The following is a 16,436-nucleotide window of genomic DNA, read 5'->3' as shown; positions in this document are numbered from 1 at the left end:
AATACGGTCACTGCTGAGAATTTTATTGAGATCCATTAGAAGCCAGAGGTATTTGGCGCTGGGCCAGGGTGGCACGGGCCATACTCAGGGCACCTTCTTTGGTTCGGTGCCCACCGATGAAGCCATTAGCATGAACAAAAATGCAGCCAGGGATCCCACTAATCTGGTCCAGGGCCTCATCCCGAAGGCCCTGCCATTGCTCAGGCAGGGGCAGCCTGTGAGCAGAGAGAGCACACTGGAGGTGGAGCAAGGGAGAACTTAGGAGACAAATGGGGTACCCAAGAATGGAACGACTGTGATAAGGAGCAGAACTGGAAACCAAGGCAGTGTCCCATCAGCTGGGGAATAGCTGAACAAGTTATGGTTTATGAATGTAATGGAACACTAAGGTGCTGTTAAGAAATGATGAAGGGGATGGTTTCAGAGAAACCTGGGAAGACTTGCATGAACTGAAGCAGAGAGAAGTGAGCAGAATCAGGAGAATGTATTACTAACAGCACTGTAAAGGCTTAAGAACCTTGAAAAAAGTCAATGACTGTCATGATTCTGCGAGGCTGATGATGAGGCGTGTTGCTCACCTCTTGGCAGAACAGTGATGGACTCAAGATGCAGAATTACCGGTCCATTTCTGGACATGGCTAACAGAAGAGCTTGTTTTGCCTGACTATCTACATTTGTTACAAGAGTTTGGTCTTGCTTTTTTTTTTTCAGTGGGGTTATGTGGGTAGAAATAGAAGAGAATTAAATGTTAATTGAAAAAGATAAGCCAAACTAAAGAAAGGATGTGGGGTAGTGATGGGATAGAATGGGTTTAGAGGGCAAAAAGGAGTTTTCGGAGCTGTGAGGTTGGATTGTGGAACTTGAGCCTCCAAGGTCTGGGAAAGCAGCTGAGGGTCTGTGGGGCCTTACCTGCTCTCAAATGAGTGAAGCTCTCTTGGCACACACTGTACTCGCCATTGTCCATTCTGGTCAGGGAAGAGCACGAATGCAATGGGCACTAAGGGGGTCAGCCCAGGTTCAAGGTCAAACAAATGGTCTTTCCAGGGACAGCCACCATGAGACAGCTCTATAATTTCTCCACTTGGGTCCACCTAGGGGAAAGAAAGTTGTTAGGGGTGGAGTCAGACCTCATCCTCTTACTGCCAGTTGTGGCCTCTCAGAACAAACAAAACCCATCTGGGTTCCCACACCATCTCAGATGAGATGTGTAAAAGGGCTCAGCACAGTGACTGACACACACCAGGCACTTATGTGTTTTCCCTTTCCTACCTGGAATCTATTTGCCAGGGCTTTTTCCACCAGGGCCCGGGCAGGTAGCCAGCTGCGCTTATAGAAATCTAGTCTCTGTAGAAACTCCTCACGTACTAGCTCCATGGCACGATGAAAGCCGGCCTGTGAATGGAAGAAAACTCAGCAACTGGTTCCCATCCTTGCCAGGAACACACTGGGCAGAGCTTTCCTCCAATGCCCTTTTATTCTCTCAGGCCCCTCACCTTCCGCATCCCTTCTTCCTACCTCTGTGTCCTGATTTGGCTGGTTCCAGGTAGGGTTAAGCCGGGCCACCCGAGCGCTCAAGGTGGTGGTCAGTGCATATCGAGGCTTTCCTCCCTCGCACTGGGAGATCCCATTATCCACCGCATCGACTTCCTCCACAAAATATTCATACATCTGTTAGAAAGGACAAGGGTTTGGGGGTTGGATTGCTTAAGTAAGGAGAGCAAGTGTCATTTCAGAGAGGTGGCTTCAGGGACACAACCAGCCTTTAGTTCCAAAAATTATCCTTGTTTGACAACTGAGGAGCCTTGAGGCTCAGAATGGGTGGGTGACTTGCCCTAAATCACAGTTAAAGACTATGCCCATTATCTCTCTGGAGGCCTCAGGACTGGGATGTGCTGGCGCAGGGACAGGAGAAAGCTCTTCTTATGACAGATTGGCTACTACTTTCTCTTTTTCTTGGTGAGGCAATTGGGGTTAAGTGACTTGCCCAGGGTCACACAGCTGGTTAAGTGTCAAGTGTCTGAGGCCAAATTTGAACTCAAGCCCTCCTGACTCCAGGGCCTGTGGGCCACCTAGCTGCCCCCAGGCCACTACTTTCTTTTCTTTTTTAAAAAATTTTCTAAGAATGAATACATTTTCTTGCTCCGAAATAAATACAAACCAATTTGAAGGGTGGGGATCAGAGGGAGAGGCAGGGCTGGGGGCTGGGGACAAACCCCAGGCTTCTTAGTGCCAAGGGATTCTGGTGCAACCTGGAAACACAGTTACAAATGAGAATAATTTAAATTCTCTAATTTACAGTATGTACAGTAGCAGAAAGGTCACTAGGCACCCTCCCAGGGAGCCCCCCTTCAGGGTGGGAGAGATAGACCCCAGCACACTTCAAGCTGGTCAGGTTGGGAAGGGTCCAAACTCGTGGTTGCCTCGAGGACTCAGACACTACAGAGCCTCTGGCCGGGATTCAGCCAGGGTTCACTTCCTCCCATCTAGTGGATGCTCTGGGGGCCCCTTTGGCCTGGCCCTCCGGAGAGTCCCGTACAGTCTAGCTGCACTTAGAGGGGGAGCAGCCTGACCAGCTTCCCCTGAGACTGGCCCCAAGACCAGGAATGAGTCAGTGCAGAGGTTGATGGTAGTCCCTGGTGCCGGGGGCAAGGGAAACAAGCCAGGTGGGCAGCATCAGTCCATATCACTCATCTTGCTGCTCTGCTCGTCCTGCACCTTGCTGTGGTGGTAAGCGATCTGCACTGACTTTCAGATGTTAGACTTGCGGCCCTCCAGCATCTTCTCCTTGCCGAATTCCTGGTTCACTCCCAGAGGAACTAGCTTGGTCCTGGGGAAGCCACTGCCAGGTTCTCTTGTCAAAGAAGAGGTGGAGGTGGACATGCTCGCGAGCTTCCTGGGTCATCTCCCCAAGTTTCAACACCTCCAGTGGGGGCACAAGAATGGGTACCCTGTGAGGCCACTACTTTCTAATGTGAGTTTGTACAAGCTGCCCCACACCCCTCTGGGGCTCCTCGTCAAGTGGAGAGAACTTCTGTTCTATTTCACACTATTGTGAAGAAATACAGTAACATGTCAAAGTGCCTTGGAAAGGCACTTTGCAGAATGTCTCTCCAGCATGAGTAACAATGCTGTGCTTTTCTCCATGTCATCTAATGACCCAGAGCTGACTCAATGGAACCTGGTTCTAAAATATGCACCAATTAGCTCCATCCACAAGAAAAACAACTGTCTTAAATCATGCTTTCGTTTCTGACTTGGAGGGGACTGTGCTAAGTGTAACCCAAGATATTGGATGTTTCCAAAATGAGTTCACATGTGAGGTGGGAATGCAATGCTGCTTTTCATCACAATAGATTTCTCTTTCTAATAACAATAGCACCTGTGTGGCTAACTAAACTCTTAGTAAAGCTATTTTGTCAAACCACAAGGTAGGTATTACAAGTACATCGTTTCCATTTTACAGATAAAGAACATGATGTCCATCAGCAGGTGCCATGCCCAGAGCTCCTGGAGAATCCAAGCTTTCTGGCTTCAGATCTCCTGCCCTTTCTCACCCTATCATGTTGCCTGGCTCCTGCAACTGTCCAGAGCTAAGAAGGGTTTCTACATTCACAAATCCCTGTAAGATTTAAGTTAAAAACCCTTCTTGGCTCAGGGGCTGTACCAAAGCAGGCAGAGGGATCTGATCCCTGATAGGGGAATGTGCAGTGGCTGAGGGATAGTGTACTTGTATGGAGGGGGAAGAATAGTGGGAAGGTTAGTGAGGGGTTTGAAACTGATCATCCTCAATCTACCCCTGCATGAGAGATGACCATGCTTATTTTTAAATTGGGGGCTGCTCATTTTTACTTTTCCCAAAGGTCCCTGGAGCCAGCTAGGTCTTCTGACTTCTGGGAGGAGTGGCAGGGAGAATAATAAAATCGGCCATGGTAATTACAGCATTATTTATATGTTACAATTAGCCTAAAAGGGCACTACCCTTTCAGGCCCTCCGTATGGCACATTACACGCTATCTCATCAGAATCCTGGAAAGTGGGCTCTTTTGACCCCGATTTTGCAGATGAGGAAACTGAGGCAGGGCCAGAATGCCAGGGCCATTGATGTCCACCTAGTTGCTCAAGCGTGCTTGTGCTTTGCAAGGCAGGGCAAAAGACTTGGCTGGCCCTCGGGGTGGGTCACCCGTGGGGCTCCCCACCTTGTCATACAGGGTATCCACAACTCGGTCGTCTATACTGGTGTCCAGCAGCTGGGCCAGGAGCCTCTGGCCAAAGTGCAGATAGACCAGTCCCGCGCTACTCAGCTTCGTCTGCCAGGGCTTCCCGGGCCGCAGGGAGCTCATGGACTCCGTGAAAGACCTGGGGGAGGGAAGGGAAGGCGGGTCTGAGGGGGCCGGGCGTGGGGGGGTGGGGGTGAGGAGGGCAGCTTTGCCACGCTCGGGCTGGGGGCCGAAGGAGGGGGGGGGGGGCCGCGCACCTCTGGTGATGGTCATAGCGGTGTCTCTGCGGGTCGTACTCGCCGCCCACGTCCACCACCACGTCGCACGTGGCCAGCAGCGACGGATCGCGGGTGCGCAGGATCTCCGCCTCCTGAAGGGACAGGGAGAGGGGGCAGGGTCGTGAGGCGCGCGCGCTCGCGACCTCCCCACGGCCATGCACGCGGAGAGGAGGGGAGAGGAGCCCCGCCCGGCCCCCCGCGGTACCCGGTACTCGGGCAGCAGCCTCAGCAGCGCGCACGCCAGCGCCTCGTCGCAGTGGAAGGTGCCGTTGTGGGTCCCGATGCGGGGCCGGGCCGGCGCCATGAGGTCGTCACGGGGCCGCTTGGGGGACGGAGCGGGCTCGAGGCCCAGCCGGCGAGAGGCCCGCAGCGGCGTGGAGGGGAGCGCCAGGAAGAGGAGGCTGCGGAGGAAGAGATGACCCATGCGGAACTCGGGGGGCGGGGACCCAAAGACTGGCGGAAGAGCGCGCGCCACTTCCGCCCCGCAGCCGTTCCCGAGGGACGCTCTATGGAGCGTGGAAGCGCGACCCCCCGGCCGTGCTGCGGGAGCCGGCCCGATCCCAGACCCCCGAGAGACACCCACTCTCCCGACCCCGGTCCACGGCCCTAAGGACACCACCCGCGGCGCGCCTCCAGCCTAGTCCTGCGTCCCGGGCTAGCGCTGAGGTAGCCTCGACGTCACTTCCGGCATTTGACCACTTGACCTTGTCCTTCCCCTCTCCCCAGGGTCAGTGTAGGGTAAGAAAAGCGACACGAGGCTCCGGGTGGACCCAGCGGGCACTTTTATTGGTTCTGTACACGTGCTCCCGGCTCCCCCAGCACCGCCCAACCCCCTCAAGCCTTGGCTGCCGCCTGGGTCGCCCCCAGCGCTGTGAGCTGCTGAATCTTCTGGCTCATCATCTCCATGATAGCTGAAGGGAGAGAGAGGGGCACAGGGGTCAGGGAGCAGGTCTGGTGAGGGCCGGAGCGCGCCCCTGTGTGTCTGAGCAGGGGGTCCCAAGCACCCCTCCCCCCACCCCCAGCGTCCACTTAGCGAGGTGCGAAGGCAGAGGGCGGCCAGGGAGAGTCCCCAACAGTGACACCAAGTTCTGCCCAAAGCACTTAACTGCAGGAAAACGGCAAGGGGTGGGGGGTGCCCTAAGAGTTTTGAATCTGATCCTCGGTGACTCCAGTGAAAGCACAGGAAAGAAGGAATGACCATAGTCTAGAAAATGTGCTTTGGGATTCAGTGAAAGAAGCCTAACTGTCCTCCTCACTTTCCCCAAGAAAATTCTAGTGAGACATTCTGGCCAATAGGGCTGGCCACTGCAGCCAAACCCTTAGGTTTACAGCAGATAGGGATCAGGAAATCCAATAGGGGACTTCAGCAAGGACAGCCCTGGTGAAAGGTAGCCTCCCACTAGGTCCAGACTTAGGGGACAGGCCTCACCTGGAAGGCTGTGTCTTGGACCAGAAAGCACCAGGGTGATCATGTTACTTAGTATGACAGCAGGAGGTATGAAAGAAAGATTGTGAGCCAGGCAATGAACTTGGTGAGGAAAGAAGGAGCATGTTCCAGAAGTCAGTAGATGACAGCTGCTAGAATCTTGCTTGGCTGGTAAAAATGATTAAGTGAATGAACTCCAAAGTAGGGGAGGTTACTAAGTAATGGAGAGAGAGGGAGAGCCTGGAAAAAATGGGGGGAAGAGGAATATTCTAACTCTCCCACCTCAACCCGGTACTGGAAAAGGTATCCAGGGAAAGTTATCAAGAGGGAGCCAGGCATCAGTAAGTGAAAGAAGATGAAAGAAGTGGGAAAGGAAAAGGATTAAGGTGAAAGCAAGTTTGTTACTTATGGAGCAGGCATCCATGGTAAGAGGGGTGGAAACTTTATAGAGTGTGACAAAGTGACTACTGGCTTGCAGCAGCCTTCAGGTCAAGATAGTCCAGACCTAGAGACTCTGAGGTCCCTAATTCTCTATCCTAAAGTGCCAGAGAGGGCCTCAAGACAGAACTCTGGACTTCAAAGATCCACTGAGGCCTATCTCTCTGAGGTGGAGGTGAGTATGGGAACTTAAGCAGGGCCAACCACACCATCCAAAAGTTCAGCAAGGGTAGACCTTGCACAAAGCCCAAAATCAGAAACTGAAAAAGAGGAAAACCTTATCTGAATAAAGTGGGGCCCCTGAAAACCAGAACAAACAGAAATCAGTTATTTCATGCAATAGGTAGAAAAGTAAAACAATAACCCCCCCTCCCCCCACAAAAAAGCTAAAATAGTTAAAAACCAAAAAACAGCTGGCCCAAGTAAGGAGAGATAATATATTAGAATTATTGGACTCCCTGAAAACTACGATATATAAAAAAGACTAGACACAGTATATTTAAGAAATCATAAATTAAAATTACCCAGATCTATTAGAACAAAAGAACAAAGTAAAGACAGAAAGAATCTGCCAATCACCTCCTAAAAGAAGTCTCAAAGGAAAAGTTTTAAGAATTTGATAACCAAAATTCAGAACTCCCACATCAGAGAAAAAATACTGCAAATGGGGCAGCTAGATGGTGCAGTGAATAAAGCACCAGCCCTGGATTCAGGAGGACCTGAGTTCAAACCAGGCCTCACACACTTGACACTTACTAGGTGTGTGACCCTGGGCAAGTCATTTAACCCTCATTGTCCCACCAAAAAAAAAACAAAAACAAAAACAAACACTACAAACACCTTGAAACAATTCAAGGACCAAGAACTACAGGCCAAGACCATACTTTAAGACATGGAAGTTTTCACTAAAAAATGAGAGATTGTGGAATATGATATTCCAAAAGGCCAAAGAGACAGACTTACAAACAAGAATAACTTACCCTGTCAGATGAAGAAATCAAAGCTATCGATTGCCATGTGAAAAAATGCTCTAAATCACTATTGATTAGAGAAAGGAAAATTAAAACAACTCTGAGGTACCACCTCACACATATCAGATTGGCTAATATGACAAAAAAGGAAAATAAATGTTGGAGAAGCTGGGAAAAATTGGAAAACTAATGCATTGTTGGTGGAGTTGTGAACTGATCCAACCATTCTGGAGAGCAAGTTGGAACTATGTCCAAAGGACTATGGGACTCTGCATACCCTTTGACCCAGTAATACCACTTCTGTATCCCAAAGAGATCATACAAAAGGGAAAAGGAAACATGTGCATAAAAATATTTATGGCAACTCTCTTTGTGATGGCAAAGAATTAGAAATCAAGGGAATGCCCTTGGGGCATTGGGGAATGGCTGAACAAATTGTGGTATATTAATGGAATGGAATATTATTGTGCTATAAGAAATGATGAGCAGGCAGATTACAGAAAAACCTGGAAAGACTTAAGTGGACTGATGCTGAATGAAGTGAGCAGAACCAGGAAAACATTGTGCACAGTAACAGCAACACTGTACTATGATCAACTGTGATAAACTTAGTTCTTCTCAGCAATACAATGATCCAAGACAATTCCAAAGGATTCATGATGGAAAATGCTCTCCACATACAGAAAAAAGAACTAGATTCTGAATGCAGATTGAACCATACTATTTCTACTTTTTTTGAGGTTTTCCCCTTTTGTTCTGATTCTTCTTTCACAGCATGACCGATGCAGAAATATGTTTAATATTATGTAATAATATGTACATGTATAACCTATATCAGATTGCTTTCTGTCTTGGGAGCGGGGAGGAGAGAAAAATTTGGAACTTAAAATCTTTAAAAAATGAATGTTGAAAACCCTTTACATGTAACTGGAAAATAATAAAATACTTTTATGATTAAAAAAATAATAACTTACCCTGCAAAGATGAATATAATCTAGAGGAAAACAATTTGGCCTTTAACAGAAGAGAGGACTTTCAAGAATTTCTTATGAAAAGACTAGATCTGAGTAGGAACTTTGAAATACTAACACAAGAGAGTTGCTAGATAAATTTATCTCAGCAATCGGAGGGAACTCTATAATTCGATAGTATGCTAATGGGGGAGAAGAAAGAAATGTCTCTTGAGAACCTGAATATACTGGAACAGTACTGAGAGAGTTCAAGTTGAAAAAGAGGTCCTGTAGGTGGAATGGCTGTTCTGAGGGGTCTTTAGGGGGTAAAGAGATGGCATGGAGAACATGACATATATGAAGAGACACAGTGAAATGAGTCCAATGAGAACAACTCATATGCAACACTGTAAAGAAAAATTTTTGAAAGACAAGAACTTGGACCACTTCAATGACTGCAATGACAATGTCTGCAGAGATACCACAAGGTGCGCACGCGCACACACACACACACACACACACACATGCTCTTGGACATGGCCATTCTGTGAATTCTTTCTGCTTGACTGCTTATTACAAGATTTTTTACCTTACTTTTCTGTCAGTCAGGGTTAAATGAAAAGGGGAATACTAATGTCCAAAGGAAGAAGGCCACTGTGGTTTTTTTTGTTTGTTTTTTAGTGAGGCAATTGGGGTTAAGTGACTTCCGAGGGTCACACAGCTAGTAAGTGTTAAGTGTCTGAGGCTGGATTTGAACTCAGGTACTCCTGACTCCAGGGCTGGTGCTTTATCCACTCCACCATCTAGCTGCCCCCCTGTGGTATTTTTTTAAATGCATAGAAGACAAGGAAGTTCTGGGGGAAGCAGACAAGCAGGGAATTTTGAAAATAATGTGTAGCTTTTACTAAATTCTTTTAAAAAAGCAAGCAGCATGAAATGGAGTCTGATCATTTCACCTAGAAATCTGTTTTGTGTTCTGCTACATGTATGGAAATGGTTTGATGTTTAAGTTCAAAATGAATTAAAAAAAAAAATTAAAACCACTTAAGATCTTTGCAATCAGAAAAAGATCCTATTTTTACTAAGACCTATGTTTTTCTAGAAAAAGAAATTATCCCAAGTGTGTTTCTTTTAATTCCTGCATAAACACAAGTGACCCAGATTAATCAGGGTGAAGGCAATAAAAGCTTTGATAAATGTTAATTCTTGTGTCTGCCCTCTGAGATTACCTTCCACTGTATATAACTTGGATGTACAGTTCTTTGCAGTTATTTCCCCTATTAGAATGTGAACTCCCCTGAGGGCAGGAACATATTTCTGCCTTTTAATGTATCCCAGGGCTTAGCCTAGAAGCTGGCATATAATAAGCATTTAATAAATGCTTGTTTACTTACAAGAATATAGGAGTTACAAGTGCTAGTGGGCACTGAATATCATAAAAATGAAAATTATAGCTTGAGAGAAAATTAATACTTGAAACATCACCTATGCCTTCGCCCCACCTAATACATGGTTGTCAATACATCAATCAACAAACTTTGAGTCCCAATGAGCCAATTATTACTAGGCACTAGGAGTGCAAATAAAAAGACAGTTCATGCTTTTAAGTAGCTGGGAGAATATAACATGTTTACAGATGAGTAAATATGGGATATTTGCAAAATAATTACAAAATTATTTGGGGATGGCAATAACTGGGAAAAATCAGAAAAGGCAGGAAGGACAGCCTTTGCAAAGTCATGGAGATGGAAGATGGAATGTCTTTTTCAAGGAAAAGCATAAAGTTCAATGTGCTTAGAATCTGTATTAGGTGCCTGGAAAGATAGGCCGGAGCCAATTTGTGAAGGGCTATAAATGCTGATGAGAAGAATTTGAGTAGTCACTGAAGTTTCTTGAACATGTCAGTGATATGGTCAGGTCTATATTTTAGGAATATCATTTTGACAGCTATGTAGAAGTTAGACTAGAAGGGGAAAGAAAGACATGAGGCAAGGACAAAAAGATATTAAACTGCGCATACTCTTTGACCCACTGATATTGCTACTAGGTCTATAGTACAAAGATTCAAGAAAGAGGAAAAGGACCCATTCATAGAAAAATATTGATAGCAACTCATTTTGTGGTGGCAAAGAATGGGAAACTAATGGGATGCCCATCAGTTAGGGAATGGCTGAACAAGTTATGAATATGATGGAATACCATTGTGCTGTTAAGAAATTATTATGGGGATGGTTTCAAGAAAACCTGGTTAGACTTCTGTGAACTAATGCTCAATGAAGTGAGTAGAACCAGCAGAATGATTTATATACTAAAAACAATATTGTAAAGGTAATCTTTAACTTTGAAAGACTTATTAATTCTGATCAACACACTGACCAACCCTCTCTCCAGAAGAGTTATGATATGCCTTTTGTGTTTTATATTATAGTCATTTTCTGATTCAGTTGCACCATCCTTCCCCCCACCTCCTTCTTTTAACTAGATTTTTTTTTTTTTTGGCAGGGCAATGGGGGTTAAGTGACTTGCCCAGGGTCACACAGCTAGTAAGTGTCAAGTGTCTGGGGCCAGATTTGAACTCAGGTACTCCTGAATCCAGGGCCGGTGCTTTATCCACTGCGCCACCTAGCCGCCCCTTAGATTTTTTTTTTTAAATGTGGGTCAGTGAGGGTCAAGTGACTTGCCCAGGGTCACACAGCTAGTAAGTGTCAAGTGTCTGAGGCTGGATTTGAATTCAGGTCCTCCTGAATCCAGGGCAGGTGCTTTATCTACAGTGCCACCAAGCTGCCCCCTGAAGCTTCCTTTTTTCCTTCCTTCTTTCCTGACATGGCTAATTCTAGAATTTGTTTTGCATGACTCTACACATTTGTAATGGGTTTTATTTTTCTTGCCTTCTCAACGGGTAGGGAGGCAAAGGAGAGTGGGAAGGAATTTAGAGCTGAAAAAACATAAAACTGAATTTAAAAAGAAAAAGACTTTAGGCAGGGGGACCTATAAGAAGGCTTCTATAATAGTTTTCATGAAAGTTAATGAACGCCTGAAATAGGGTGGTTTATAGCATTAGAAAGGGATGGATTGCAAAAAAAAAAAAAAAAAAAAGGATGGATGAAGGGCAGCTAGGTGGCACAGTGGATAGAGCACCAGCCCTGGATTCAGGAGGACCTGAGTTCAAAGCTGACCTCAGACACTTGATACTTGCTGTGTGACCCTGGGCAAGTAATTTAACCTCAAATGCCTCACCAAAAAAAAAACAAAAGTAGATCCAAATCTTCAGTTCCATAGAAAGATATAGACTCTAAGATCTTACTGTGCTAATTTTTCTTAATTACTAGCATGCATTTGAAAAAAATAAACTGGAAAGAAAATAAGTGCAATTGAATGGGAAATGTCTGAACAAACATGGTATGTGACTATGTAATTTAGATAGCACAGTAGATGGAGTGCTGAGCCTGGAATCAGAAAAACCTGAGTTCAAATCCAGCCACAGACACTTACTAGCTGTGTGACCCCAGGCCAGTCATTTAACCTGTTTGCCTCAGTTTCCCCATTTGTAAAATGAGGATAACAATAGCACCTACCCCAGAGGATTGTTGTAAGGATCAAATAAGATGATAATTATAAAGCCTTTAGCGTAGTGAAGAGCACATACATATCAGGCACTATGTAAATGTTAGCAATTATTAATTCCACCATAAGAAACAATGACTATATAGAATTCAGAGAAACTTGGAAAGACTCATATGAACTAATATGAAGCAAAACAGAACCAAGGTAACACAGTGAACATGTTAATATAAAAGAATAAAAACATTAAAATACATTAGAATGTGATTCAGTGATCACTCGACTCTAGAGAACTGATACTGAGAAGTAGTGGATTACAGGTACAGACATATACCATCAGATGTGGTCAATGTGATGGTTTGTTCTTCCTTAGTTTAAGACTTCTTTCAGAAGGGAAGTGTCTACTGAGAGTGGGAAATGATAGCAGTGTAAAAAAGCAAAACCAAAATATTTCCCAAAATGCATTTGACACAGTAGAAATAAAATGCAGCTTTTAAAATTCTGTTCCAAGAGGTCTCAAATGCATTCACTAAGATCATGCAAGATTGGGGTAGCTAGGTGGCACAGTTGGTAAAGCACCAGCCCTGGAATCAGGAGGACCTGATTCAAATCTGACCCCAGACACTTGACGCTTGCTAGCTGTGTGACCTTGGGCAAGTCACTTAACCCTCAAAATAAAATAAAAGAATATAATCAACTCTCATTGGAAAATGCCAGAACTAAAAAACAAATAAGATCATACAAGATTCCATGACAGATATAGTCACGGACATAATTTTATTAAAAGTCCTCTGAATAGTGACTTCAAGTGAGGCATAAGAGAAATGCTTACCAAAGGTTTGCCAAGATCAAAATGCAATCACCTTGAGGTTCTCCAGAAGTTCTCATTTACAGAAAATATTGTATGAAAGTCACTGAACCCCAGAATACAAAGAATGATCCTTAATGAAAACCAAAAAAGCCTTGCAATCCATTCAGGAAAAAACCAAGATTGTCCAAATTATGACATGCAGCTGCACAAGAAAGCCCACTGAGTTAAGTCTCTCAGTATCTAACTACTTGGAAAAGGCACTGTAGACAGCCAGTGAGCTGGGTCCTGAATTGAACAGGAAGACCAGGTTGAATTGTACTGGGGGATCTGAACAGCACTTTCCATAATCCCAAACTGTTCCCTGCCACAAAAGCCGCTCTTTTTATCGACAATAGTTTCCAGATGATGCTATGTGTGTGACTCATGGAACTCTCCAAACTCAAGAGAATCCACATTCAGATGACCTAAAGTACAGTGAAAGTTGGCAAAAGTAGTGTGTGGCATATTACCAATGATGTCTTTAGAGTAAGAAGTTGTGTGCAACAAATGGACAGATACACTGCTACACTGGGACTCTGGAAACATTAAAAGAGCCAAGGGAATGCTTCCAGCCACTGTGCAGATGAGCTACGGAGTAATGAAAAAACAAAGACAAGAAATGCCCATGATCATAGAGTGATCACCGAGAGAGGGATTGCCCACATTGATGAAGTCACAGATCTTCTGAGGTTTTATCCCTCACTAAACTGGGGACCCCCCCACAAAGAAGGCCCAATCTCTCAACAAATCCCAGGTCAACTCTACTTACAGAGGGGTACTTGATATATGGTAACTGCCCATTCAAGCACATATGATACCCAGAGAAAGACAAAGGCAACAGAGAAAGATGGGAACACGGTGATATCTCTGGAATCAAACAAAGAAATTCATTTGTCCTAGAACTCATGGCCTCACCTTGCTTCATGGCATGCTTCTCCTGCAAAGCTGGCTGAATTTTTTCCATCTGCTTAGTGAGGAAGTCAATCTTCCTCTTGAAGAAGTCTTTAGCATCATCAGCTGACTGCCGAAGGAGAAGTTAATGAACCTCATGGACTCTCAAGGAGAGGTATACCCGCTGTCAATGAAGATGTCTCCCAGCCCCTGCTCTCACCAACTTACCTTCTCCACATAGTAGCCAGTTCCTACATCAATGAGAACATGTTCCACATCATGTAACTTCCCAGGTACATACATCTGAAGGGTGAGGATTAAGGAAAGGACTAGCCCAGCCTGGAACACCTTTACTTCCATTGTCAAAAGCCATGAAACACATTATGTAAGCCAGGGATTCTGAAGCTACAGTTGTGAACTTAGCATAGAGTGAAATGGATAAAGAAGGAGAGAACCCTAGGAAACTATACGAAGGTGCCCAATAATTGAAAATTCCAACCCACTTTGCCACAGTCAAAATTAAATCCATTTCTCTTCCTGAAATGTTACTCTCATTAGCACTCACAGACTGATAAATGATAATTTTCCACAAATCTATAAAATAAAAGGGCAGTTAAGTGCTGGTGCAGCTGATAGAGCACCAGTTTACATTTGGCCTCAGATACTATCTGTGTGACCCTGGGCTTAACCCTTAACCCTGTTTGCCTCAGTTTCCTCATCTTTAAAATGAGCTGGAGAAAAAATTGCAAACCACCTAGTATCTTTGCCAAGAAAATCTCAAATGGGGCCATGAAGAGTCAAATACAACTGAACATCAAATGTAAAACCCAGGCCTCATTTCTGAACCCACCAACAACTAGGCTCTTGATTTACATATATTCATCCATGAAGTCATTCAATGTCTATTAGTCAACTATTTATCTTTCATTTGTAGTTATTTCTGTTCTTCTGTTTAAGGAAGTCCAGACTACAGAATACAGGGACTTTTCCTTATAACCTGACGTATACAGTGCCCAGAAAAGCCTACTGAAGTGGAGTGACATAAGCTAAAGGGGGCAGCTAGGTGGCGCAGTGGATAGAGCACTGGCCCTGGAGTCAGGAGGACCTGAGTTCAAATCTGGCCTCAGACCAATGATACTTACTAGCTGTGTGACCCTGGGCAAGTCACTCAACCCCAATTGCCTCACTAAAAAAAAAAAAAGACATAAGCTAAAGGGATAGTTAATCTCAAATTGTTAAGTAATACACACAGTGTCTTCTTCTGACCCTTATTTCTATTTCCCTGTGATACATATATAGTTTATACCTTATTTTGTTGGGGGGCGGTTTGCTCCTAAGAGAGAAGGATATTGCTTGATCTCAGCTCTACCAATTCTGTGGTAGCCAGTATGTTGCTTTATATTGAATCTGATTCATGGACCCCAGTACTCAAAAGGCCAGTATAAACTTCAATCAGAGTTGGAATTAACTCTTTCCCTTTCCACTGGCCACCAGAACTTAAACATCTTAGGAGGGCCCATGAAAGGGGCATAAGTGAGGAACATCTAATGGCACCATGTGAGAAAGGTTTTTCTCAATCAGGCATGGAAAAGACTGCTGAAGAAACCAAAACCTTTTTCTAGATGGGAAGGATACAGAACTGGTCAATGGGACGAGTAATTCTTTCCCTGTGAAGGTAACAGAGAGAAACATCTGGGGAAGGCAGTCAGGACTACAGACAAGACGCTAAAAAGTAACCCAACCAGGAGCTTTTCCAGGTTGGATCTATTCAGTCTGATTGCCAAAACTGAGTTGGTAGGAAAACAGGAAGGGAGAGATCCTGACATTTTACCTTAAAAGTTAAAGTGGAAAAAAAATTTTTTGAAGGCCTTTTGGTGTGGAGGGGAGGGGGCAGATGATTTTCTGAATGGCTACTTCTCAAATTCAAGATGAAGGGTTAATGCAAAACTCCCCCACCTCCCCTTTGCCTTCTCTCAGCCCCTCCCATCCCTCAGACGCTGCCCCTGAGGCTTCTCTCTTTCCAACCCGCCCCTCCCCACCCATCCCCCAGGGACTGCACCTCCCCTCCCATCCCCCAGGCTGCCCTCGGTGCCCATCCTCCCCACCTCGGTGCACCCCCCCCATACCCTCGTTGTTCTTGTTCAGCACATTCAGACACTCCTTGGCCTCCACGTATTTGGTCTGTACAACCTTGAGCTGCGCGATGGATGAGGAGAGAAACTCCACCTCCTGTAAAGAGGCGAGAAGAGAGGAGCAAGTGAGGAGGGGGCCCGGCGGAGATGGCGGGACTAGGCGGGGGTCTGGGGTCCCGGGAGCCCCGGGAGCCCCGGGCCCGGCCTCACCTGGTCCAGCTGGTTCTTGAGCAGCTCCAGCTGCGGCAGCGACAACTCCGTGATGTTCACTGACTGCGCCATGTTGGGAGGCTGGACAAGGGCGGGGCACGCCGGGCGTGGGAGACGCTCTAGCCTCCCGCCGGGCGCGTCTCTATGGCGCGAAGGGCCGCCCGCCCCGCTGGCCCTCTCTATGGTCCTCGGCCGCCCGCTACCCGCCGGCCCCCCAGCCCAGGGCTAGTAGAGTGGGCCCCCCGCTAGTTCCTCTGCTGGACTGTTGGGCCCCGCAGCTGGGAAAGATGAAGGGCAGGACCTGGCCGCCTCCGGGGCAGGCCGGGCCACCCCGCCCGCCCCTCTGGCTACAATGTATCCACAATGTTGCACAGCCCATGGCGAATAGAAATACAGTGTAAGTCTACGAGCTGAGTCCCCCAAGCGTCTGCGGGGGCCCATCCACATCTTAGTCTAGATCGTCTTCACTTCTCCGTGCGCGGGCGTCCCCCCAAGTCCCTCAAGGAAAGGAC

General features: G+C 46.1%; 2 protein-coding genes across 2 annotated transcripts; both read right to left on the bottom strand.

Moving 5' to 3' along the window:
- Positions 1–2: 2 nt before the first annotated feature.
- MYG1 (MYG1 exonuclease) lies at positions 3–5,125 on the bottom strand. Its single transcript, XM_043966565.1, has 7 exons — positions 4,701–5,125; positions 4,475–4,587; positions 4,197–4,356; positions 1,516–1,668; positions 1,270–1,392; positions 910–1,091; positions 3–215 (listed from the first exon to the last, which is right to left on the bottom strand). The coding sequence occupies exons 1-7, from the start codon at positions 4,917–4,919 to the stop codon at positions 23–25; spliced, it is 1,143 nt and encodes a 380-aa protein (XP_043822500.1). The 5' UTR covers positions 4,920–5,125; the 3' UTR covers positions 3–22.
- A 129-nt stretch (positions 5,126–5,254) lies between these two features.
- PFDN5 (prefoldin subunit 5) lies at positions 5,255–16,048 on the bottom strand. Its single transcript, XM_043966566.1, has 6 exons — positions 15,925–16,048; positions 15,709–15,811; positions 15,218–15,249; positions 13,811–13,885; positions 13,607–13,712; positions 5,255–5,406 (listed from the first exon to the last, which is right to left on the bottom strand). Exons 1-6 carry the CDS (start codon positions 15,994–15,996, stop codon positions 5,330–5,332), a joined length of 465 nt encoding a protein of 154 aa, XP_043822501.1. The 5' UTR covers positions 15,997–16,048; the 3' UTR covers positions 5,255–5,329.
- Between the last annotated feature and the right edge of the window lie 388 nt (positions 16,049–16,436).

Source organism: Dromiciops gliroides, chromosome 5 (genome assembly GCF_019393635.1).
Source record: "Dromiciops gliroides isolate mDroGli1 chromosome 5, mDroGli1.pri, whole genome shotgun sequence".
Lineage (NCBI taxonomy): Eukaryota > Metazoa > Chordata > Mammalia > Microbiotheria > Microbiotheriidae > Dromiciops > Dromiciops gliroides.
The sequence above is the reverse complement of the archived record's forward strand: the minus strand, read 5'-3'. Positions and strand labels throughout refer to the sequence as shown.